This window comes from Pseudorasbora parva, chromosome 22 (assembly GCF_024679245.1).
Source record: "Pseudorasbora parva isolate DD20220531a chromosome 22, ASM2467924v1, whole genome shotgun sequence".
Taxonomy (NCBI): domain Eukaryota; kingdom Metazoa; phylum Chordata; class Actinopteri; order Cypriniformes; family Gobionidae; genus Pseudorasbora; species Pseudorasbora parva.
This window is the reverse complement of record NC_090193.1, coordinates 875,001-901,896: the sequence shown is the minus strand read 5'-3', so window position 1 is coordinate 901,896 and position 26,896 is coordinate 875,001. Positions and strand designations below refer to the sequence as shown.

The 26,896-nt window shown below is 43.6% G+C and overlaps 2 protein-coding genes across 2 annotated transcripts; one reads left to right on the top strand and one right to left on the bottom strand.

Annotated features, from left to right (window-relative positions):
* Positions 1-10,547: 10,547 nt before the first annotated feature.
* Positions 10,548-23,553, top strand: cnbpb (CCHC-type zinc finger, nucleic acid binding protein b). The gene is made up of 5 exons (XM_067431324.1): positions 10,548-10,702; positions 12,731-12,854; positions 17,467-17,532; positions 21,157-21,355; positions 23,296-23,553. Exons 2-5 carry the CDS (start codon positions 12,752-12,754, stop codon positions 23,411-23,413), a joined length of 486 nt encoding a protein of 161 aa, XP_067287425.1. The 5' UTR covers positions 10,548-10,702; positions 12,731-12,751; the 3' UTR covers positions 23,414-23,553.
* LOC137058549 (mucin-3B-like) lies at positions 15,892-17,446 on the bottom strand. Its single transcript, XM_067431840.1, has 3 exons — positions 16,484-17,446; positions 16,363-16,428; positions 15,892-16,307 (listed from the first exon to the last, which is right to left on the bottom strand). The coding sequence occupies exons 1-3, from the start codon at positions 17,444-17,446 to the stop codon at positions 16,095-16,097; spliced, it is 1,242 nt and encodes a 413-aa protein (XP_067287941.1). The 3' UTR covers positions 15,892-16,094.
* Positions 23,554-26,896: the final 3,343 nt, after the last annotated feature.

Genomic DNA, 26,896 nt, shown 5'->3' with positions numbered 1-26,896 from the left:
ACAAGTTGTTAATACAATATATATATATAAATAAAATATATAGGGTATGGTTTTACCAGAAAATTCGACATATTGACAAAATGATAACTGCAAATCTGTGCTTTTCTGCCTGGAGTCCAGTTGTTTCTGTGAATTACAGCGATCCATTTGCTTCTCTTTTCTGCAGCTTTTAGCAGACTGTAAAAATATACCTCTGATGTCTTGTCAATCTCAAAGCTCTTTCCCATTTTAGATGCGTTTTGTGTTTTGCGTTTTCGCAGCATTCACCCTGAAAACCAATGCTGCCACTCAGCGAGTGAACCCGGAGTCAATCATCCAATCAATTCTCTACAGACGAAATCAAGCCCCGCCCACATTTGCTCCAGAAATCCCTTTCATGCTGATTTAAAAATCCAACTCACCAAAATTTAGGCTAATGATTGTTTTAGACATTTAACTGGACAATTAAATGCAAAAAAGTTAGCTTAACCAGTGAAAAGAAGTTGGTTCAACAATTGTTGGATGAACTTAGTATTAATTATAAATTCGAGTTTTAATTTCAATTTAACAAGCATACAAGTTGCAAACAAGTTAACAATGCATTCATCATGCAAACTCATCCAGGGCTCCCAGCATGCATTGCGGCATGAAGCATGTCACCATTGTTGAGATTCATGGGCTGATTATTGATGTGTGTGTGAGTAAACCTCACAGGAAATCAAAGTGCTTAATCTACAATCGGTTTTAAACCTTATTCAGCTTTTTTGATTTTTGATTATTTTGAACAAAATAAAGTTAATAGTATATTGCTCAAATTAAACTCAGTCATAAAATCAGTGAAATAAACCACAATGATTCAATTCTTATTCAGCGGCCAGAGAAACACTGACATTAAAGTCGTCAAACTGCCCAACAAAAAAATTCACCACTAATTAAAAATAAACGATAAAACTCAAATCAGTTGAACAAAAGATCTTAAATGGGGAGACGTGAGCTTACTCAGTTAATTGAGTTGAGTCAACTACTGTGTGTAAAAGTGGAGTAAACTCAAAAACGCTGTGCAGCAATTGCCTTACAATTTTAAGTTATGTCAACTTTTCTTTTTTCACAGTGCATGGTTTTGACTAGTAGCTGAAGATGTCTAAAATGCAATTTTGACTACTCACAATTTACGCTTTATTTGCATTGAAGCATCAGTAACATTAGTTCAAGGTAGTGTAGCTTGTCTAGTAACAATTTGATCCACCAATGAGCTCAGTCTGATCTTGTCAGTCACGTGAACCCTTATGAGCAGGTTATTGGGTACTAATCTTGAGTCCAGGCACATCGAGGGCACATAGGAGGGCGCAAAGGGACCTTCAGAAACCTAAAATGACAAATGGGACAGCCTATCACTCTTAGAAGAAAAGGTTCTAAAAAACCTTAAAAGGTTCTGCGCTACGTACTTTACACTCAAACAACAAACTCAAATGTTTGATCTCTTTGCCAATTGTTAAATGGTCAGATGAGACCAGATCAGAGTTTTAGATACAAACACCTGAGGTGGACCAAAGTCCCTTTCAAGGAAAGTCTGTTCACTTGGCGGCCATATTTGCAACGTCTCCGGGCAGCTGTTTCAGGCATCAATGGGCTCATCCTAAAATCTCTAAGATGGCTTGCCACACTCATTTAAAATGAATGTTTTTTATGCTCAAATAGCATTAAAAAGGTGTATTTTCAGGTTGGTCCAGCCAATGAATGTGTGTAGTCCTAAGCACGCGTTTTACCGATTGCTGATTGGCCCTTTTTTATTTAGAAGGCGGGGCTTATTCCACCTTATTGCGTTTTGCACTTTCTTCCATGAGTACCAATAATTGAGGCCAGTGTTGTGGAAAGTTACTTTTAAAAGTAATCCATTACAATATTAAGTTCCTTTTTTTACTTAGTTACCGCTATGTTACTGGGCCTTAAAAAGGGACAATATGTATATTTTTATCTCAACTGTGAGTGGGCGGAGCTTTTATTCTGCCGCAACGGTTCCGCTTCTTCCGCTCATTTGTGTGTGTGTGTGTGTGTCTGTGTGAAACGCAGCGCTGTTTTATCATATCACGCACATGTGAGTGTGTTAAAGTGATGTTATAACGCTACTATGAGCCGCTTGTTCACGAGATCATATTAGGCGGTAAAACACGGCACTCTGAGCGGTAAATCAACAACAGCAGATTTAAACATTAAGACTAACTGTGTTGAGCTGGAGAACAATCATTAGTTTCTGTCCATCAATGATCCGAACAGTGTCTAATAAAACACATCAGATATTAAAGCGGCGATAGTGTTGCCATGGTTACTGCACAATAACACCGGAGGGGATGATGATGTCACTGATAGGCAACACACACACACACACACACACACACACACACACACACACAGGCCGTGTCCTGGGTAAAATCACTGATTTCTCTGGATTTAAACACTCACATTTGGGATGATGTACACAAGTCAACTAAATATAACACTGTTCTACGTGCCTTTTGGATATTTAAATAAAGAAATCTTACATATTGTGCCTTTAATACCAAAATCAAACTCAGTAAAGTAATCCGATGAGTAACTCAACACTGACTGGGGCACACATTAGATTTCTAAGAATATTCAACACCTTATTTCGCTCATACAGCTCTGGAAAAAAAATGTAGAGACCACTTAACATTGAGAAATATATATATTTTATATCTATTTTTCCAGGGCTGTATTTATATGGGCCTATTTCTGGCTGACACAGGATCCAAAACATTCAGCACCAAATTGAGTTGCAAGATTATAGCATTCTGCATTCATAAAGGGTATGTGTTTTATTTAAATATGATGATATGAACCATTATTGAGCTTTTAAGGTATTTTTTTCAAACTGATCCATACTAGGAATGACATTAAAAAAAATTCCTGACATAACAGTGCCACCGCTTGGCCACAGCAGCACATTACTTCCTACTGTGATTGTATGATCTCTTCTACATATTATAACAATCATTAAATGCCATAATTACACATCATCTCCAGCACTATATTGCACGCCGGCAGTCAAATGTCCGCCATAACTGTTCCGTTTATAGACTGTTATTGAATGCATAATGATCTATACAAATTCAATGCAAGAGTTTTGTTTTTTGAGCTCAGTTACTTCCATTGCATCATCTTTACACTGTAAAAAAGTACAGGTCTCCAATTGAACATTTTCTAGTGACTGATCACAGCTACATTTTTCAGTAGGCCGAATCGAACATCTGTGAATTAAGTTGCATCAATTCACAGAATTTCAATTCGGCCAACTGAAAAATGGAGCTGTGATCAGTCACTAGAAAATGTTCAATTGGAGACATTAGTTTTTACAGTGTAGCTTATTGAGGACAGATCATATTAAATGCTGTATTTTGACTGGACTCACCTGAATCAGGAAGGGTTGCTGAAATCCATCCATGAGATTATCTCCTCGTGTCCAACCACAGGCCCATCAAAAGCTCAGTCTGATCTGGTCTCCTCACCCTCATTCTCAGCTAATTAAAGCCGGCCGAAGCCAATAATTTGGGACTTTTCTCCAATAGTGCAAATCCAACAAAATGGCCCTTCTGCTGACGAATGGGTGTCAAATGGAAGCTTTCTCTGTCTGAGTGAATCCCACCAGATGCACTCAGAGGCGGGGAAAGCAGGAAATCTGCCACAGATTTAAGGTATTCCTCTAGCTCTCATCATCTGACAAGCAGAGCAAACACACAGCGGCTCGGAGACCTGCGGCAGGCCAGGTGCACACACACACATCACACACACTTCATGATCATTCGTATTTGAGCCACAAGCTGAATGTTTCCATCCATGTTCATTAGCTGCAATCTACTTTGAGTTTTGTATCTAAATATCAGTTATTTTCTTGTGAGAGTGAATGTTGATGAGAGTGCACACACACACACACACACACACACAGCTGAAAAAGGTCCACCTTAACAGTCAGAGATGACCGCAGCTCCGGACGTATTGATCCTGCTGGAATATTCTGCTCCATCAGTAAGACGAGTCTGCTATAAAAGCCTCCAGGACAGCAGTATCTCTCTCACACACACACACACACACACACACACACACACACACACACACACACACACACACACACACACACACACACACACACACACACACTGCATCCAGGAAGTATTCACAGCGCTTCACTTTTTCCACATTTTGTTATGTTGCCTTATTCCAAAATGGATCAAATTCATTATAATTTCCCTCAATTATACAAACAATACCCCATAACGACAACATGAAATAAGTTTGTTTGGAATCTTTGCAAATTTATTAAAAATAAAAAAACTACCACAAAAAAAAAAAAAAAAAAGAAACATGTCCGTAAGTATTCACAGCCTTTGCTCGATACTCTGTTGAATCTCCTTTGGCACCGATCACAGCCTCAGGTCTTTTGGAGTTTGATGCTCAAGTTTGGTAGCCTGACAAGCCAGAGGCACACCAAGCTCCATCAGGCTGAATGGGGAGCGTCGGTGCACAGCCATTTTCAGATCTCTCCAGGGATGTTCAATCGGGTTCAAGTCTGGGCTCTGACTGGGACACTCAAGGACATTCCCAGAGTTCTCCATAGCCGCTCCTGTGTCGGTCATTGTCCAGTTGGAAGATGAATCTTCACCCCAGTCTGAGGTCCAGAGCGCTCTGGAGGCAGTTTTCATCAAGGATTCATCTTTCCCTTGATTCTGACCAGTCTCCTAGTTCCTGCCGCTGAAAAACACCCCCACAGCATGATGCTGCCACCACCATCCTTCACTGTAGAGATGGGAGTGACCAGGTGATGAGCAGTGCCTGGTTTCCTCCATTCAGGCCAAAGAGTTCAATCTGTGTGTCATCAGAACAGAGGATTGTGTTTCTCAGGGTCTGAGAGTCCTTAAAGCGATAGTTCACCCACAAATGAGCCTGTGATGTTGATCTGCTGACCCCAGGGCATCAACATGTCGGTGTGTGTGTTTCTTCAGTAGAACACAAATGAAGATTTTTAATTTCAAACTGGCGCAATCATTCATATATATATATATATATATATATATATATATATATATATATATATATATATATATATATATATATAGAGAGAGAGAGAGAGAGAGAGAGAGAGAGAGAGAGAGAGAGAGAGAGAGAGAGAGAGAGAGAGAGATTCCTCATTAATGCCTGTGAGGATCGTCTGAATGAGGATCTACATAATATATATCTATGATCGCACCAGTTTGACCTTACCAGACAGAAGTGATGACGAATGGGAATACTAAATGAGATTCGTCTGATATGAGGTAAAAATAACATAAATACTGTTGTGTTTCTCTCAGAAACCGATCGGTTCGTGTCTTAAGACATCAGTGTGTCGTCACGAGCAGCAGGGTGTGTGTGTGTGTGTGTATGTTGCCTAAGCATGTGTTTTTTTGCTCTCATAGAATTGTTCCCCATTCACATCATTATATGACCGACACAGCAACGGTTGAGTTAAAAATCTTCATTTGTGTTCTCCTGAAGAAACACACACACCTACATGTTGATGCCCTGGGGTCAGCAGATCAACATCACAGGCTCATTTGTGGGTGAAATAACCCTTTCAGGAGCCTTTGGGCACACTCCAGGCAGTCTTTTCCTGAGGCGTGGCTACCGTCTCTCCTACACAGGCCTGATTGGTGGAGAGCTGCAGAGATGGCCGTTCTTCTGGAAACTTCTCCTCATTGAAAAGCTGGAGCTCAGTTGGACTGACTAAGGTAGCCTGGATGGCAGCCAAACTCAGCCCCTCCCAAAGCCAAACTCAGCCCCTCCCAAAGCCAAACTCAGCCCCTCCCAAAGCCAAACTCAGCCCCGCCCACAACATCTGAGCTCGGGTTCGGTCTGGACTTGATCCATAGATGAGTAATTATGCCAGAACAGAAACTGACCAATGAGATCATCAGGGCGGGCTTTAGCCGATGACGGACAGATGATCAACAGAAACTGACCAATGAGATCATCAGGGCGGGCTTTAAACGATGACGGACAGATGATCAACAGAAGCTGACCAATGAGATCATCAGGGGGGGCTTTAGCTGATGATGGACAGATGATCAACAGAAGCTGACCAATGAGATCATCAGGGCGGGCTTTAGCCGATGACGGACAGATGATCAACAGAAACTGACCAATGAGATCATCAGGGCGGGCTTTAGCCGATGACGGACAGATGATCAACAGAAACTGACCAATGAGATCATCAGGGCGGGCTTTAGCCGATGGCGGACAGATGATCAACAGAAACTGACCAATGAGATCATCAGGGCGGGCTTTAGCCGATGACGGACAGATGATCAACAGAAACTGACCAATGAGATCATCAGGGGGGGCTTTAGCTGATGATGGACAGATGATCAACAGAAACTGACCAATGAGATCATCAGGGCGGGCTTTAGCCGATGACGGACAGATGATCAACAGAAACTGACCAATGAGATCATCAGGGTGGGCTTCAGCCGATGACGGACAGATGATCAACAGAAACTGGCCAATGAGATCATCAGGGTGGGCTTCAGCCGATGACGGACAGATGATCGACAGAAACTGGCCAATGAGATCATCAGGGCGGGCTTTAGCCGATGACGGACAGATGATCAACAGTAACTGACCAATGAGATCATCAGGGCGGGCTTTAGCCGATGAGGGACAGATGATCAACAGAAACTGACCAATGAGATCATCAGGGCGGGCTTTAGCCGATGACGGACAGATGATCGACAGTAACTGACCAATGAGATCATCAGGGCGGGCTTTAGCCGATGACGGACAGATGATCAACAGAAACTGACCAATGAGATCATCAGGGCGGGCTTTAGCCGATGACGGACAGATGATCAACAGTAACTGACCAATGAGATCATCAGGGCGGGCTTTAGCCGATGACGGACAGATGATCAACAGAAGCTGACCAATGAGATCATCAGGGCGGGCTTTAGCCGATGACGGACAGTTGATCAACAGAAGCTGACCAATGAGATCATCAGGGCGGGCTTTAGACGATGACGGACAGATGATCAACAGAAGCTGACCAATGAGATCATCAGGGCGGGCTTTAAACGATGACGGACAGATGATCAACAGAAGCTGACCAATGAGATCATCAGGGGGGGCTTTAGCTGATGATGGACAGATGATCAACAGAAACTGACCAATGAGATCATCAGGGGGGGCTTTAGCTGATGATGGACAGATGATCAACAGAAACTGACCAATGAGATCATCAGGGCGGGCTTTAAACGATGACGGACAGATGATCAACAGAAGCTGACCAATGAGATCATCAGGGGGGGCTTTAGCTGATGATGGACAGATGATCAACAGAAACTGACCAATGAGATCATCAGGGCGGGCTTTAGCCGATGACGGACAGATGATCAACAGAAACTGACCAATGAGATCATCAGGGCGGGCTTTAAACGATGACGGACAGATGATCAACAGAAGCTGACCAATGAGATCATCAGGGGGGGCTTTAGCTGATGATGGACAGATGATCAACAGAAACTGACCAATGAGATCATCAGGGCGGGCTTTAACCGATGACGGACAGATGATCAACAGAAACTGACCAATGAGATCATCAGGGCGGGCTTTAGCCGATGACGGACAGATGATCAACAGAAACTGACCAATGAGATCATCAGGGCGGGCTTTAGCCGATGACGGACAGATGATCAACAGAAACTGACCAATGAGATCATCAGGGCGGGCTTTAGCCGATGACGGACAGATGATCAACAGAAACTGACCAATGAGATCATCAGGGCGGGCTTTAGCCGATGACGGACAGATGATCAACAGAAACTGACCAATGAGATCATCAGGGCGGGCTTTAGCCGATGACGGACAGATGATCAACAGAAACTGACCAATGAGATCATCAGGGCGGGCTTTAGCCGATGACGGACAGATGATCGACAGTAACTGACCAATGAGATCATCAGGGCGGGCTTTAGCCGATGACGGACAGATGATCAACAGAAACTGACCAATGAGATCATCAGGGCGGGCTTTAGCCGATGACGGACAGATGATCAACAGTAACTGACCAATGAGATCATCAGGGCGGGCTTTAGCCGATGACGGACAGATGATCAACAGAAGCTGACCAATGAGATCATCAGGGCGGGCTTTAGCCGATGACGGACAGTTGATCAACAGAAGCTGACCAATGAGATCATCAGGGCGGGCTTTAGACGATGACGGACAGATGATCAACAGAAGCTGACCAATGAGATCATCAGGGCGGGCTTTAAACGATGACGGACAGATGATCAACAGAAGCTGACCAATGAGATCATCAGGGGGGGCTTTAGCTGATGATGGACAGATGATCAACAGAAACTGACCAATGAGATCATCAGGGGGGGCTTTAGCTGATGATGGACAGATGATCAACAGAAACTGACCAATGAGATCATCAGGGCGGGCTTTAAACGATGACGGACAGATGATCAACAGAAGCTGACCAATGAGATCATCAGGGGGGGCTTTAGCTGATGATGGACAGATGATCAACAGAAACTGACCAATGAGATCATCAGGGCGGGCTTTAGCCGATGACGGACAGATGATCAACAGAAACTGACCAATGAGATCATCAGGGCGGGCTTTAAACGATGACGGACAGATGATCAACAGAAGCTGACCAATGAGATCATCAGGGGGGGCTTTAGCTGATGATGGACAGATGATCAACAGAAACTGACCAATGAGATCATCAGGGCGGGCTTTAACCAATGACGGACAGATGATCAACAGAAACTGACCAATGAGATCATCAGGGCGGGCTTTAGCCGATGACGGACAGATGATCAACAGAAACTGACCAATGAGATCATCAGGGCGGGCTTTAGCCGATGACGGACAGATGATCAACAGAAACTGACCAATGAGATCATCAGGGCGGGCTTTAGCCGATGACGGACAGATGATCAACAGAAACTGACCAATGAGATCATCAGGGCGGGCTTTAGATGTGTTAAAATGTGTTATTTTGGCAAGGTTGCTGCTAAAATTGGCATTCCTGGGTCTATATATCCCATAATTGAGGTCGCTTCAAACCGCGGACATGGAAAACAACCGCTGGGAAAACCGCAGACTTGGCAACACAGTGCAGTTGAGTTCTGTTGCCATTTGACCACTAACGTCATGCGCCGCTCCGCATAACGACTTGAGTTGAGTATGACCACGTCAGGCCAGAACTAAGGCCCTTCTCCCACCAATGCTCAGTTCGGCAGCTCTAGGAAGAGGCCTGGTGGTCCAAACTTCCTCCATGTCTTGGTTTGTGCTCTGACATGCACTGTTAACTGACCTTATATAGACAGGTGTGTGCCTTTCCAAACATGTCCAATCAGCTGAACTGAGCACAGGGGGACTCTATAGCTGTAGAAACATCTGAAGGAGGATCAGAGGACACTGGAGCACCTGAGCTCAATGTTGAGTGTGAATACTTTTGTACATGCGATTTTTTTGTTTTTTGTTTTTAATAAATTTGCAAAGATTTCAAACAAACGTCTTTCATGTTGTCATTGTGGGGTATTGTTTGTAGAATTGAGGAAAATAATAATGAATTGAATCCATTTTGGAATAGGGCTGTAACATAAAATATGGGAAAAGTGAAGCGCTGGGAACACTTTCCGGCTGCGCTGTATATTTGCCAGTTACAGGACTCCAGTCATGCAGGAAAATCTGTATGTATTATTTATCTCATAAACTACTAGATGCAGCATAATTAATAATTCATGAGTGGCTAGCCATAAACAATGTAAACGTTTTTGAAATTAGGTACGAGTGTGTGTGAAAGTGTGTTCCTGTGTTTGTGAGTAAATGTGTGAGTGTGTGAGTGTGTGAGTGTGTGTTTCTGTATGTGTGTGTGTGTTGAGAGTGAGTGTGTGTAAATTCATGTGAGAGAGTGTGTGTTTGTGTGTGTAAGAGAGAATGTGTGTAAGAGTGAGTGAGTGTGTGTGTGTTTGCGTGTAAGTGAATGTGTGAGAGAGTGTGTGTTAGTAGTTTGTGAGAGGGGGGGGCATGTTTTTGTGACATATGAGGACACAAATGTGTATAATGCCATGGGTATGACACAGGTATTACAGGAGAGGGTGAAATATGAGGACATTACCCATGGCCCCACTTTACAAAAGGCTTATAAATCACACAGGAGGAGTTTTTTTAGAAAATAAAAATGCAGAATGTTTCCTGTGATGGGTAGGAGCAGTGTGTGTGTGTGTGATGGGTAGGAGCAGTGTGTGTGTGTGTGATGGGTAGGAGCAGTGTGTGTGTGTGTGATGGGTAGGAGCAGTGTGTGTGTGTGTGTGAGATGGGTAGGTTTAGGGGTAAGCGCAGTGTAAGGGATAGAAAACACGCTTTATACAGTATAAAATCATTACGCCTATGGAATGTCCCCATACGTCAAAAAAACAAACGTGTGTGTGTGTGTGTCAGAAGCGTCACGCAGCTGGCTCTTTACGTCTCAGCCGTGAATCGGGATCTCATCTATCACAGTAGTGTGTGTGTGTGTGTGTGTGTGTGCAGAACGAGCGGGCCGTGTGCAGACTCAGATGTGGGCGGGGCCGCAGGAGTCGGGCCGTGTGCAAACCGCGTGTGGCGCAGCGCAGAGAGGAGGAACCGAAAATAAACAGCAACGAGTCACGTCGCCGAGGTGAGTTCCTTAAAGGACGAAAACACGACATTTAACTCGATGCTTATGGTGAGGTGACATCGTCACGGTATCGGAGAGTGTCTCCGCTGTCTCTACATGCCAGGGGTGTGTTTTTAAGGCGAATCGTTAAGGTTGAACGTGTCCAGAAAGGCACAGAAGTGATATTTTCTGACGGCGCACTTCGGCCTACTGCGACAGGCTGCGCGGGAACCGCCGCCATTACACCGAGCCGTCGCGCTAGAGCCAGGGTGATCTTTCAAATTCGCGAAATAGCTGAAGGATAGATAAAATGTCGTCGTGGGACTGGATGGGTGAGAGAGGGTCTGTGAGAGCCAGCGAGATGGACCGGGTGAGTGAGGCCAAATATCAGACCTGAGGAAGACGACTGCTGATCTTCCTCAGGTTTTCCTCTCACAAGATCATCTTGTCAGTGCTGTGAGATTCAAACGCGTAAATTCGCGGTATTATTGGAATCGTTTGCGCGATCCGAGTCGCTCCGGTTCGAATCTTTTACACCAACGACATTTAAAAACGCGGTCCAGTTGGCAGGGTCTGGCATGTTCAAATAGTTAGTTTTTTTACCGTGATTTATAAAGCTGACAGTTGTAGTGAAGCCGATTCGAATCTAGATGAGTCGAATCTTTTCAAGGAACCGATTGTATCTGTCCGAGCGGTTCTCGGTCTTTTTCAAAAGTAACGGTTAAATTAAAGGTTTTACACATTAATGTTAATCAAACGAGTTGTTTCTGGTTAAGAATTTTATTAAAAACTGCACAAAAAAAATTTAAGTCAACAAATTGAAATTATTTTCATGGTTGTTTAAATTACATGCCAATTATATTTACCTATAATAATCAGTCAAATTTTACTTTTGTTGGGCATCTTTGAACAGCTAGTTTTGTTTCTAATTAATATAATTTTTAACTTTTTATTTCTAGCATCCCCTTTCATTAAAGGTGCAGTGTGTACATTTTAGCGACGAGGTTGCAAATTGCAACCAATCACCCTTCCTTTTTGAAGCACATGGAGAAGCTACGGTGGCTGACACAGGACAAAGATGTGGTCGTCTGAGACAGCAGAGAGTAGCTAGCACTCTGTAGTGAAGTTTGTCCTTTTAGGGCCAATAGAAACACGGCGGCGCTAAATGGCGGCTTCGCTTTAAGGGACCCGCGGTGTGTGTAGATTGGAACGGCTCATTCTAAGGTAATAAACACTCATTATGTAAGGTCCTTATACACCACTGAAAACATAGTTATGTGTATTATATTGCATTTCTGTCAATAGATCCTAATAAATACTACACACTGCACATTTAAATATCCATCATAACTCTGGTGTCAGAACTCTTCATACACGCATATAGCTAGGCTTGTCGCAATAATCAATATATCGCACAATATGTACATGACTTCAATAATTTTTGTGATGCAATATATCGCCCATTATATTTACATGATAATGAATGTCACCAACATTTTACTCGATTGTGCCGTCATCTGGTATGTTTTCCGTGACGGAGGCGATCCTCGGGCAGTTCTTTTATACACAGAGCTTTTAGAGATTATAGAGAGAGATGTGTGTGTGTAGTAAATCTCAAAAAGTACCGATAAGAATACTGTTAAAGTACCGGACCGATAAGCAGTATCGTTAAGAGTAGTAATACCGTTAAAACCTTAACGATACCCATCCCTAATTAGGATTATATATTCAGTGGCATAAAATAGTCTTAAAATGACAATAATATCGTCTATCGCAATTATTTCTGGGACGATATATCGCGAAACAAAAAGTAGTTATGGTGACAGGCCTACATATGGCCGTGTGTTATTATGGTGACAGGCCTACATATGGCCGTGTGTTATTATGGTGACAGGCCTACATATGGCCGTGTGTTATTATTGTGACAGGCCTACATATGGCCGTGTGTTATTATGGTGACAGGCCTACATATGGCCGTGTGTTATTATGGTGACAGGCCGACATATGGCCGTGTGTTTCTGTAAAGTTGACCTTGTCCTCGTCTCTCAGTTGTAGGGTGCAGTAGAGGCTATGAGCAGCAACGAGTGTTTTGGTTGCGGCCGCACCGGCCACTGGATCAAGAACTGTCCGAATGCTGGACGTGGACGAGGCAAGGGCCGTGGCAGGGGCAAAGGTGAGCCGCTCAATCTCATGTGAATCCATCCTGAGTAGCGTGTGGATAACCTGTGGGTAACGTGAGTAGCGTGTGGTAGGGTTGTGCCGATAGACGATAGTATCGTGTATCGACGATAGGCAGAGAGATCGCCGAAAGCTGAAGCTGTTGGCGATTTCAAGGCGATATTTGGCTCGTTCCCCATGAATATAATAAATAAATAAAAAATATTATTAAATGAAAATATTATGATCATAGTTATTATTATTATTATTATCATCATCATTACATTAATTGTACTTATTCTGCTTAGCCTTACTATTCACATCAACATCAAAGCGCGTGGTGTTGCACTCACAGGCTACGTGCCGCATATACTGTGAGTGCAACACCACACGCTTTTAAAATGTAAAAATGAGTTACTCTTCAGTGAAAAAAATGTTTTTTTAAAGACGAAAAAACTACATAGTTTCAGAATTTAATTGCAAGGTGATCAACCTAGCCCTATATTCACAAATTCACATAAGCCACGGCAAAAACGGCATCATCATCATCAGGCTAAAGCATTTTTTTTTTCATAAATGTACATTTATTTTATACTTATAATAATACAATAACAAATTGCTATATTATAATTATAGGCTATAGCCTACATTTGAACAGAGCAATCAGTCAAAAAGTAAAAGCAGCTTTATTTCAAACGACTTAACGACGGAACAATGAACAAAAAATATTGCACTGGCTGTTAAGCTAAGATTTCTTGTTAAAGTGCAGTGAAATACTTAAATGTCAGCAGACAATGTATTTTCTATTAATGTGTTTTAGCCCTTGCCCGCTGTATGGGCTACAGAAATAAATAGTTTATTAAAATAGACAGGCTGTGACACCAGGTTGACGGTAGCCTAAAAATAATAAATAACGAAATAGGCTTTAATAAATAAAAAACACAATGAAAGAACTCAAATAAAACGGCAAAACAATTAAATCACCTCAAATGTATAGGCTACTCGAATGAACTTATTGCTAAAACAAACACAAGGCCAGAAACAATTAAGACAACAATTATTGTTATGCAATTCAGGTATCTATTCCCAAAAATGTTTTGTATAAAGAAAACCAGCTGGTTTGAGAAGGTTGCGGTGGGGAGTTATGTTGCCCGCTGCACTGAACACGCGTTCCAATGGAACCCGTTTCACACATACTCCGTCTGCAGTGCGTGTGCGGTGCGTATTTTTTTCCGTACCCATGTTAACGGATGACAGCTTTCATACTGCACGCGGATGCTGTCCGTCAGTCCGTTCCAGGAGCGGTGCGTCTGCAGCAGTGCACGGATCGTTTTCGTACCGAGGCTATTTTTTGCTGCGCTGCGTTGCTGCATTAAAACGACAGAACATTGTTCGCATTAAAATAAACAGGTAGGCTATTGACGCGAAAATCTAGTAATTTAACCACAGATGCGTATAATTTAAAATATAGGCCTACTCTTGTTTCAAAGTCAACACATGGCTTTTTTTCTCAAGTTAAGCAAGGAAACGAGACTGCAGGATTTCCTTTAAAAGGTTTAAAAACGAAAGAAAAGACGAGAGTCGGCTGTTTTTGAATAGCCTATTGTAAGTTTCTAATTTAAAATGTTTGTGATTTAGGCTATAACCTATGTTTAAATGTTTTGCCACTTGTGTGAGCTAAATCTAAATATGAATAAATTAATTGAATAAAATGCTGTTTATGTAGGCTAGTGACGAGCCATGTTCAGTAAAAACTTTTGGATTTTAAATAAAAAATAATGAATAAATGCTGTGTTTGTGGTATGCAACAGCAGACCAGTTGCACACGGATTGCTTCACGGATGAACCTAAATAATACAAACACAACACATCTGGTTAACTAGAAGAGCATCATTTCGATTGTTAAATAAGAGGCGATCTGGCGCTCGTTGCCGCTGTTTTCAGTGCTGCAGATTTCTCTCGTGGCTCGTGCATGTGCAGAGCACTTTAATCTAACTTTTGTATTCGTTCCGGTAAAATCACGAAACAAAATGCACAAAAACTGTCCCTGCTCTTCATGTACAATCACTGATGATATTCGGTTTTAATGAGAAAAAATACGAGGATTTAAAGTGTGCAAATCTATGCCTTTATTCACGTGAAAAATCTGGACACTAACGCTATATTGTGTTTAGATGCATCCCCTTATAATACGCCATAAAGTGTGTATCATATGCACACAAAAAACTGCGTAGCCTACCATTTGTAAGCCAAAGCTCATTTTGACGTATACATTCACGAGATTGCACACTCGTACTATACGCATTTTCGTGAGACTGTCCCACCCACTTTTTAAAACAAAGTTATGCCACTGAATGCTCCGCCCCAACGCGATAAGATCGCGTATCGGCGATCTCACAGGCTGACGATATGACGATTGGAAAATTAGGCATATCGCCCAACACTAGCGTGTGGGTAACGTGTGAGTAGTGTGTGGGTAACGTGTGAGTAGTGTGTGGATAACCTGTGGGTAACGTGTTAGTAGCGTGTGGATAACCTGTGGGTAACGTGTGAGTAGCGTGTGTGTAACGTGTGAGTAGTGTGTGGATAACCTGTGGGTAACGTGTTAGTAGCGTGTGGATAACCTGTGGTTAACGTGTGAGTAGCGTGTGGATAACCTGTGGGTAACATGAGTAACGTGTGGATAACCTGTGGTTAATGTGAGTAACGTGCGGATAACGTGTGTAACATGAGTAGCGTGTGGATAACGTGTGTAACATGAGTAGCGTATGAATAACCTGTGGGTAACGTGTAAGAAGAGTGTGGGTAACGTGTGAGTAGTGTGTGGATAACCTGTGGGTAACGTGTTAGTAGCGTGTGGATAACCTGTGGGTAACGTGTGAGTAGCGTGTGTGTAACGTGTGAGTAGTGTGTGGATAACGTGTGAGTAGTGTGTGGATAACCTGTGGGTAACGTGTTAGTAGCGTGTGGATAACCTGTGGGTAACGTGTGAGTAGCGTGTGTGTAACGTGTGAGTAGTGTGTGGATAACGTGTTAGTAGTGTGTGGATAACCTGTGGGTAACGTGTGAGTAGCGTGTGGGTAACGTGTGAGTAGTGTGTGGGTAACGTGTGAGTAGTGTGTGGATAACCTGTGGGTAACGTGTTAGTAGCGTGTGGATAACCTGTGGGTAACGTGTGAGTAGCGTGTGTGTAACGTGTGAGTAGTGTGTGGATAACCTGTGGGTAACGTGTTAGTAGCGTGTGGATAACCTGTGGTTAACGTGTGAGTAGCGTGTGGATAACCTGTGGGTAACATGAGTAACGTGTGGATAACCTGTGGTTAACGTGAGTAACGTGCGGATAACGTGTGTAACATGAGTAGCGTGTGGATAACGTGTGTAACATGAGTAGCGTATGAATAACCTGTGGGTAACGTGTAAGAAGAGTGTGGGTAACGTGTGAGTAGTGTGTGGGTAACGTGTGGATAACCTGGTGGTAATGTGTGAGAAGCGTGTGAATAATGTGTGGGTAACGTGTGGATAACCTGGTGGTAATGTGTGAGAAGCGTGTGAATAATGTGTGGGTAACGTGCGAGTAGTGTGTGGGTAACCTGTGGGTAGCGTGTGGATAACCTGTGGGTAGCGTGTGGATAACCTGTGGGTAACGTGTGAGTAGCGTGTGGATAACCTGTGGGTAACGTGTGAGTAGCGTGTGGATAACCTGTGGGTAACGTGTGGATAACCTGTGGGTAGCGTGTGGATAACCTGTGGGTAGCGTGTGGATAACCACAACGTGACGTGAGTAGCGTGTGGATAACCTGTGGGTAATGTGTGAGTAGCGCGTGGGTAATCTGTGGGTAGCGTGTGGATAACCTGTGGGTAGCGTGTGAGTAGTGTGTGGATAACGTGGGTAACGTGAGTAGTGTGTGGATAACGTGAGTAGCATGTGGAAAAGGTGGGTAGCGTGTGGGTAACGTGTGAGTAGCGTGTGTGTAATGTCTGAGTAGCCTGTGGGTAACGTGTGAGTAGCGTGTGGATATCCTGTGGGTAATGTGTGAGTAGCGTGTGGGTAACCTGTGGGTAACGTGTGAGCAGCGTGTGGATATCCTGTGGGTAACCTGTGAGTAGCGTGTGGATAACCTGTGGGTAGTCCGTCAGTAGCGTGTGGATAACCTGTGGGTAGCGTGTGAGTAGCGTGTGGATAGCGTGTGGATAACCTGTGGGTAGCGTGTGAGTAGTGTGTGAGTAGTGTGTGGATAACGTGGGTAACGTGAGTAGCTTGTGGATAACGTGAGTAGCGTGTGGAAAACGTGGGTAACGTGTGAGTAGCGTGTGGGTAACGTGTGAGTAGCGTGTGTGTAACGTGTGAGTAGCGTGTGGATAACCTGAGGCTAGCGTGTGGATAACCTGTGGGTAGTCTGTCAGTAGCGTGTGGATAACCTGTGGGTAGTCTGTCAGTAGCGTGTGGATAACCTGTGGGTAACGAGTGAGTAGCGTGTGGATAACCTGTGGGTAACGTGTGAGTAGCGTGTGGATAACCTGAGGGTAACATGTGAGTAGCGTGTGGATAACCTGAGGGTAGCGTGTGGGTAGCGTGTGGGTAGTGTGTGAGTAGCGTGTGAGTAACATATTTCTCCTGTCGCCGCTAGATCTGTTCTGCTATCGCTGCGGAGAGCCGGGCCACGTCGCGCGGGACTGTGAGCGGACGGAGGATGGTGAGGACTCACTCCCATTGGTTCCTATATGTTCTGACATTCAGTTAGCTCTTTATTGTCTTACGGTCAGGAATATTGACGTTAACTAAAATGAACATTAAGTAAGGGATAATGTACTCCCAGCCGGTTGGTATCGCAGAATAAACCCCGACGTGGAGCGGAGGTAATATCCCGCTTATTACACGGCTACTATTCTCAAATAAATTAGACACAAAATATTGTCTTGAGATTAAATATTTTTTTTAGCTCTTCTGCAAAGCTTCCGCGAAGAGAAACAGTTCCAGACTGCTTTAAGCCTTTATCTATTGCTGCTAAATGTTGAAAAGGAATGATAAAGTGTTAGTTCAGCCAAAAATGAAACCAAGCCTCTGATTTACTCACCCTCAGGTCATTATAGGTGTTTATGACATTCTTCTGTCAGACAAATACAATCAGAGTTATATTTAAAAAGTCCAGGCTAACGTTAATCCCAGCAGTAGTTGGAGCTGTTTCTGAAGTCCATTAAATGCAGCTGTCCGTCAAATAACGTGCTCCACACGACTCCGATGGGTTAATAGAGCCTTCTGATTCCAATCGATGCGTTTGTGTCAGAAAAATATCCATATTTAAAACTTTATAAAGGAAACCTGCCTTGAAGTCTTCCATTGTAACCCACGGCTGTTTAAGCCACAAGATGGCGCCAGCGTTAAGCACAGAAGTAGAACCGGTCGAGATAACTCGCAGTACCCGGATGAGCGGTGTGTGTTATCTGGGAATAACATACCGCTGGAATGGGCGATTGACCAATCAGAATCAAGTATTTCACAGAGCCGTTTAATAACTGAAATTAAAAAACAATAAACTGGTTATATTTCAGCTATTTCTAATATTTCTAACATAAAACAACAATGATTAAACACAAAACTGTGCAAAAAATATAAACTAAAAATATAAAAACAAATATTTTGAAAACAAACATTTGTGGTTCATATTTGTTTTTACTTGATGTACTACTAGAATAAAAACTAAAACATGAAGAAAAAATAAGACATCTATCTAGACATTTTTTGCGACTTAAAATAAAAAGTTAAATAAAATGCAAATGAAATGATTTAATCTCATTTTTCTGTAGTTTTACATGATGCACTACTAAAATAGAAAAACAACTTATAAAACAAACCAATTTTATTTTGAAAACAAACAAAAACATTTTTGTTACTTGAAATAAAATGCACATAAAAATGATTTAATCTAATTTTTATTTAATTTCACATAATGTATTACTAAAATTACTGAATCTAAACTCAAATAAAAACTATATATACATTAAAAACAATGAAAAACATACAACAAAATTACTCAAATTAACTCCAATTCAAATGAAAATATGAAAAAACGAAATGTATTATTTATACAAACTATTAATTGACTAGTAGTTTGTGAGTATTTGGTAGTGTAGGACTTTTAGTGTCCGTTACATGAACTCACCGTAGTAATAACAGTAAATGATGCATAATTGTATGCAACTAGTATGTGTAAATTAATACTTCTCAGCACTTAAATGTATAATAATCACACTGTAACATGGACAGCCATATTTCATATGGGCTCAGCATGGAGTCTTTGTGACGCATTATTTTAGTCATTGTTATGCGTGCATCTTTAAGAATGAAGAGTCCTGTGGCCACAAAACTAGGATAAGGGATTAAGCCGGGATATCTTTGTGATCTTGGCTCAATTTATCTGCTGAGATGACAGCGGATAAGTCTAGATGACAAGATCACCAACATATCCCGGCTTAATCCCTTATCCTAGTTTTGCGCAATAGGCCCCAGGACACATTTATTACACCGCTGAAGCATTTAAAGGGTTAGTTCAGCCAAAAATGTAAATCCTGTCATTAATTCCTCCTGTGGTTGGACAGCCGTCAGACCTCCGCTCATCTTCTCACACAGATGAAGGTATAGGTCCTTCTCAAAAAAATAGCATATTGTGATAAAGTTTCCATAATGTAATGATAAAAATTAAACTTTCATATATTTCAGATTCATTGCACTCCAACTGAAATATTTCAGGTCTTTTATTGTTTTAATACTGATGATTTTGGCATACAGCTCATGAAAACCCAAAATTCCTATCTCAAAAAATGTGTATATAATGAACTAAATGGACTTTGGCGATCCGAATCATGAATCGATTCACTGACTCATAACGGTTCGAATCATGAATCGATTCACTGACTCATAACGGTTCGAAGCTTTGTTCTGAAATCGGCCATCACTATATAAGTCGTTATTTAGTGTTTTTGCGCACTAACTCTATTCTGGCCTCTTCATCAATGATTGTAGAGCCGCTGTAGTGAGATGGGCTTTGTAACGACGTCTTTAGTGCCTTTATGGGTCTTGAGAGAGGAAATGACATTGGTGTCAATGAAGGCCTTTCTGAGCCATCGGATTTCAACACTAATATCTTCATCTGTGTGTGAAGATGAGCGGAGGTCTGACGGCTGGCCAACCACAGGACGAATTACCGTATTTTCCGGACTATAAGTCGCACTTTTTTTCATAGTTTGGCTGGTCCTGCGACTTATAGTCAGGTGCGACTTATATATCAAATTTAATTCATACTGACTGAAAAGAATAAACATATAGCCGCGAGAATGCGCTCTATGCTGCTCCTGTAGCCTAATATTTACTTATAGACAACAACTTAGAAAGACTGAACACAAACAAAATGCCCCCATCAAGAAAATCTTATTCTGCAAAACACAAACAGCATGTTGTAAAATATGCAGCGGAGAACGAGTCTCACAGCGTTCGTCTCGCGCGGCTGAGCCTCTCCCGGCAGAGAGTTCAACCGTCTGTGGACTCGTTTCCTTCAGCTCTGGCCATCTTGCTTACAGTCCGCAAGTAGATTTCTTTTTCTTCTTCATCACAGTTAAAGTAACCTCTGCTTTTCGCCAGTCCCTTACAAGTTTCTCACTCACTTCAAACTTTCTTTCTTCTGCTCGGGTTATGCAGTGAAGCGGGCAGGAGCGAGTGCACGCGAGCAGGTGCTCGCATGCGCGCGCGGGTGCTCGCGTGCTCGCATGCGCGCGGCTCTGCGACTTATAGTCCAGTGCGACTTATATATGTTTGTTTCCGCGTCATGACGCATTTTTTGACTGATGCGACTTATACTCCGGAGCGACTTATAGTCCGGAAAATACGGTAATCACACTATTCACATTACTGGCTGAACTAACGCTTTAAGATGAGCCAATCAGTGTGTATCACAGCAAACAAAGAAACAAATGGAGGTAGACACTAATTAATTCATTTTCATGAATGCATCGCTTTAAACAGCACATATTGTGCTCTTAGGAACCAACACCTCATAATATTCCTCATTATAATAATCAATGCGCAGAATAAAGGGGCGGAGCCTAGGCTGAGTTAGTTTAGACTGCCGGTTATGGTAAGGGGCGGGGCATTTCCCAAACACCAATCACAACACACCGCACCAGCCAACCAATCAGAGTGCAGTTTGCTTTCAGGAGGAGGGGCTTCAGAAACTAAACAGAGTTACTGACAGACTGTGAAGAGAGGAGCCGCAACACTGGAGAATATGAGGAATAGTAGACCTAATCGGAGATGTTTTTTTCAGCGTGCTACAACTGTGGCAGAGGCGGCCATATCTCCAGGGACTGCAAGGAGCCCAAGAAGGAGAGGGAGCAGGTCTGCTATAACTGTGGGAAAGCTGGTCACATGGCCCGCGACTGCGACCATGCTAACGAGCAGAAATGCTATTCCTGCGGCGGCTTCGGACACATCCAGAAGGGCTGCGAGAAGGTCAAGTGCTACAGGTGAGCAATGACTGGGCGCTCGAGGGCCTGATCTAGGGCTAATGGCAAGGCAAGTTTATTTATATAGCACATTGCGTATGAAATGGCAATTCAAAGTGCTTTAGATAAAAATTAAGGGTTAGTTCACCCGAAAATGAAATGTCTGTCATAGAACTCCTCTCCCTAATGTCGCTCCACACCCGTAAGACCTCCGTTCATCTTCACACACAGTTTAAGATATTTTATATTTAGTCCGAGAGCGTATGCAAGTGTATGCACACTATACTGTCCATGTCCAGAAAGGGAATAAAAACATCATCACAGTAGTCCATATGAGACATCAGTGGGTTAATTAGAGTCTCTTGAAGCATCAGAAATACATTTGGGTCCAAAAATAACAAAAACTACGACTTTATTCAGCATTGGCTTCTCTTCCGCGTTTGTGTTCAATCCTCAAATAAAGATTCAAACGGTTATGAGTCAGTGAATCGATTCATGATTCGGATCGCCAATGTCTCGTGATTTCAGCAGTTTGACACGCGATCCGAATCATGAATCGATTCGCTGACTCATAACCGTTTGAATCTTTATTTGAGGATTGAACACAAACCCAGAAGAGAAGCCAATGCTGAATAAAGTCGTAGTTTTTGTTATTTTTGGACCCAAATGTATTTTGGATGCTTCAAGAGACTCTAATTAACCCACTGATGTCTCATATGGACTACTGTGATGATGTTTTTATTCCCTTTCTGGACATGGACAGTATAGTGTGCATACACTTGCATACGCTCTCGGACTAAATATAAAATATCTTAAACTGTGTGTGAAGATGAGCGGAGGTCTTACGGGTGTGGAGCGACATTAGGGAGAGGAGTTAATGACACTTCATTTTTTGGTAAATAATCCTTTAATTAAAATAGTGATTAGTGCATAAGAAATAAGAATACCCTGTGTAAGAATAAAAATAGAAACAAGGGACAATTAAATAGTTTTGAAGAGAATTTAAGAAATAAAAATAAAATGGTGATACATAGATCCCTATCTGCCTGATTATCTAAATTCGGGTACCCCTATCTTAGATGGAAGAGATGGAGCAGGTTCGCAATGTCTCCTGGACTTTACAAGTCGGTCCAAGACGGGCTCCTGTAGGGGTCGTGACCTTTGCCCCGCAGGGCCTACAGTTTCTTGAGTCCGCTTCTTTACACACAAGCAGAATGAAGCAAAGCTGCTCCAAGGAAGGAACAGTGGAGAACGGGGTCATGGGCGGCTAAGGCTCATTGATGCACGTTAGAGTTTAGATTCCCTGCCCGAGCCCGACCCTGACCCGAACTGACCCGTGGGCTGGGCCGGGCCGGGCCCTTATCAAGCGTTTGTATTATTTTTAATAATTACTTTATTAGTCTAATTGGGTGGGCAGAAAGCTATGCCATAATCAGAAATAATGTGTGTGTATATATATTTAGCAAAGTAAGAACTAATTCTACAACTAAGAAACAAATGTGTAGGCTACAAAGTTGCACAAGTCAGGATTAGTAAACATGCGCGTTAAACTTGCAGCACATGCAGTGATGGAGCGCAGCGTCTGAACAGAACCGCTCGAGCCATGAGCTGCTCACGTGAACCCTGCACTTTGCTTTACTAAACTTTTCGCTTCGAATCGTTTCGTTTAAATTTCAAGCTGTCTATACTTCGCATATTTCTCATGTCTGTGAGGCGAGTAGCTGCTGAGTTTGGGTTTATTTATGAGACGCGCTCCAGTTCATGAGCAATGAAAGCGATATCACGCCGCACTTCATGTCACGATTATAGTCTGCTATTTGCTTCTTATTTATTAAATAAGAATAATTCAACTTGAGAATTTCATCTTTGTTTCCAAACGTAGTGATTTCAGTTTTGTCTGTTTAGCTGAAGATAGTTTTGGCACATCCAGATGTTAATTCATCAATGCATTTGTTTTTTAGGTGCGGTGAGATCGGACACGTGGCCGTCCAGTGCAGCAAGGCCAGCGAAGTCAACTGCTACAACTGCGGGAAATCTGGCCACGTGGCCAAAGAATGCACCATCGAGGCCACCGCTTAGCCCCGCCTCCTCGCTCGCCCCTCCTTTTTCTGATTGATGGTTGTATTATTTTCTCTGAATCCTCTTCACTGGCCAACGGTTGGCAGATAGAGGCTATTCCCAGGCCAGTGAGCGCTCTTGTAAAAGGAGGAAAGGGGTGGAAAACACTTTCCACTTTCTGCATTTAATACAAAAAATGTTTATGTTTAGTTTGGTAGAGGTGTAATGTATAATGCTTTGTTAAAGAACCCCCTTTCCATGCCACTGGTGAGTCGGGACGCGGCCTCGGAGAGATCGGAAAGAATAAGAACCGACGGTAAAAAAATAACCACACAGATCAGGGAAGCGCCGGCTTCTGAACGATTTGCATTTTTTCGAGGTAGCCTTCGCGTGATTGGCCTGGAAACGCAGCACAGGACACATGGGTCTCGCCGGACCCGCCGTACGCAGATCTGTGGAGGAAAACGCTGACGGAAAGCTAATCTACTTTATAGCATATTCAGAACCGGACAGAAAGCTCGTCCATGATCCGAGCGATGCGCAGGAGTTAGCTCGTTACCCACGGTGAAAACGTCCAATAATACACAGGGGTCGTCACACAGATTCGCAGTTAGAGGAGCGGTGAATGTTTTCACAGAATCAAAATGTTATTTTTGTACAATATCACTTAGACTACTCTAAAAATAATAATAAAAAAAACTATCATTTGCTTGTGACTCGGTTTTTTAAGTCGGAAGGAAAACGCAACTGAAGTTCTAGGACATAGAAATGTAATTTTAAACTATCAATAAATCTGGAGGAGGAAGGGGTGTACAGACTGATGCTTCGTTACTGAGTCGTGTCTCCCTCACACACACACACACACACACACACACACACACACACACACACACGGACTGATGCTTCGTTACTGAGTCGTGTCTCCCTCACACACACACACACACACACACACACACACACACACACACACGGACTGATGATTCGTTACTGAGTCGTGTCTCCCTCACACACACACACACACACACACACACACACGGACTGATGCTTCGTTACTGAGTCGTGTCTCCCTCACACACACACACACACACACACACACACACACACACACACACACACACACACACACACACACACACACGGACTGATGCTTCGTTACTGAGTCGTGTCTCCCTCACACACACACACACACACACACACACACACACACACACACACGGACTGATGATTCGTTACTGAGTCGTGTCTCCCTCACACACACACACACACACACACACACACACACACACACACACGGACTGATGCTTCGTTACTGAGTCGTGTCTCCCTCACACACACACACACACACACACACACACACACACACACACACACACACACACACACGGACTGATGCTTCGTTACTGAGTCGTGTCTCCCTCACACACACACACACACACACACACACACACACACACGGACTGATGCTTCGTTACTGAGTCGTGTCTCCCTCACACACACACACACACACACACACACACACACACACGGACTGATGATTCGTTACTGAGTCGTGTCTCCCTCACACACACACACACACACACACACACACACGGACTGATGCTTCGTTACTGAGTCGTGTCTCCCTCACACACACACACACACAACACACACACACACACACACACGGACTGATGCTTCGTTACTGAGTCGTGTCTTCCTCACACACACACACACACACACACGGACTGATGCTTCGTTACTGAGTCGTGTCTCCCTCACACACACACACACACACACACACACACACACACACACACGGACTGATGCTTCGTTACTGAGTCGTGTCTCCCTCACACACACACACACACACACACACACACACACACACACACGGACTGATGCTTCGTTACTGAGTCGTGTCTCACACACACACACACACACACACACACACACACGGACTGATGCTTCGTTACTGAGTCGTGTCTCACACACACACACACACACACACACGGACTGATGCTTCGTTACTGAGTCGTGTCTCCCTCACACACACACACACACACACACACACACACACACACACACACACGGACTGATGATTCGTTACTGAGTCGTGTCTCCCTCACACACACACACACACACACACACACACACACACACACACGGACTGATGCTTCGTTACTGAGTCGTGTCTCCCTCTCACACACACACACACACACGGACTGATGCTTCGTTACTGAGTCGTGTCTTCCTCACACACACACACACACACACACACACACACACACACACACACGGACTGATGCTTCGTTACTGAGTCGTGTCTCCCTCACACACACACACACACACACACACACACACACACACACACGGACTGATGCTTCGTTACTGAGTCGTGTCTCCCTCACACACACACACACACACACACACACACACACACACACACACGGACTGATGCTTCGTTACTGAGTCGTGTCTCCCTCACACACACACACACACACACACACACACACACACACGGACTGATGATTCGTTACTGAGTCGTGTCTCCCTCACACACACACACACACACACACACACACACACACACACACACACACGGACTGATGCTTCGTTACTGAGTCGTGTCTCCCTCACACACACACACACACACACACACACACACACACACGGACTGATGCTTCGTTACTGAGTCGTGTCTTCCTCACACACACACACACACACACGGACTGATGCTTCGTTACTGAGTCGTGTCTCCCTCACACACACACACACACACACACACACACACACACACACACACACACGGACTGATGCTTCGTTACTGAGTCGTGTCTCCCTCACACACACACACACACACACACACACACACACACACACACACACACGGACTGATGCTTCGTTACTGAGTCGTGTCTCACACACACACACACACACACACACGGACTGATGCTTCGTTACTGAGTCGTGTCTCACACACACACACACACACACACACACACACACGGACTGATGCTTCGTTACTGAGTCGTGTCTCCCTCACACACACACACACACACACACGGACTGATGCTTCGTTACTGAGTCGTGTCTCCCTCACACACACACACACACACACGGACTGATGCTTCGTTACTGAGTCGTGTCTCCCTCACACACACACTCACACACACACGGACTGATGCTTCGTTACTGAGTCGTGTCTCCCTCACACACACACACACACACACACACGGACTGATGCTTCGTTACTGAGTCGTGTCTCCCTCACACACACACACACACACTCACACACACGGACTGATGCTTCGTTACTGAGTCGTGTCTCCCTCACACACACACACACACACACACGGACTGATGCTTCGTTACTGAGTCGTGTCTCCCTCACACACACACACACACGGACTGATGCTTCGTTACTGAGTCGTGTCTCCCTCACACACACACACACACACACACGGACTGATGCTTCGTTACTGAGTCGTGTCTCCCTCACACACACACACACACACACACGGACTG

Bases quoted from the DNA above. Each gene is read 5' to 3' on its own strand.
- cnbpb (XM_067431324.1), top strand. From the start codon at position 12,752: ATGAGCAGCAACGAGTGTTTTGGTTGCGGCCGCACCGGCCACTGGATC. The intron at 12,855-17,466 runs GTGAGCCGCTCA...TGTCGCCGCTAG, and splicing joins GGGCCGTGGCAGGGGCAAAG to ATCTGTTCTGCTATCGCTGC. The intron at 17,533-21,156 runs GTGAGGACTCAC...TGTTTTTTTCAG, and splicing joins CTGTGAGCGGACGGAGGATG to CGTGCTACAACTGTGGCAGA.
- LOC137058549 (XM_067431840.1), bottom strand. From the start codon at position 17,446: ATGTTACTCACACGCTACTCACACACTACCCACACGCTACCCACACGC. The intron at 16,429-16,483 runs GTTACCCACAGG...CGCTACCCACAG, and splicing joins TATCCACACGCTACTCACAC to GTTACCCACACACTACTCGC. The intron at 16,308-16,362 runs GTTATCCACACG...CATTACCACCAG, and splicing joins TTCTCACACATTACCACCAG to GTTATCCACACGTTACCCAC.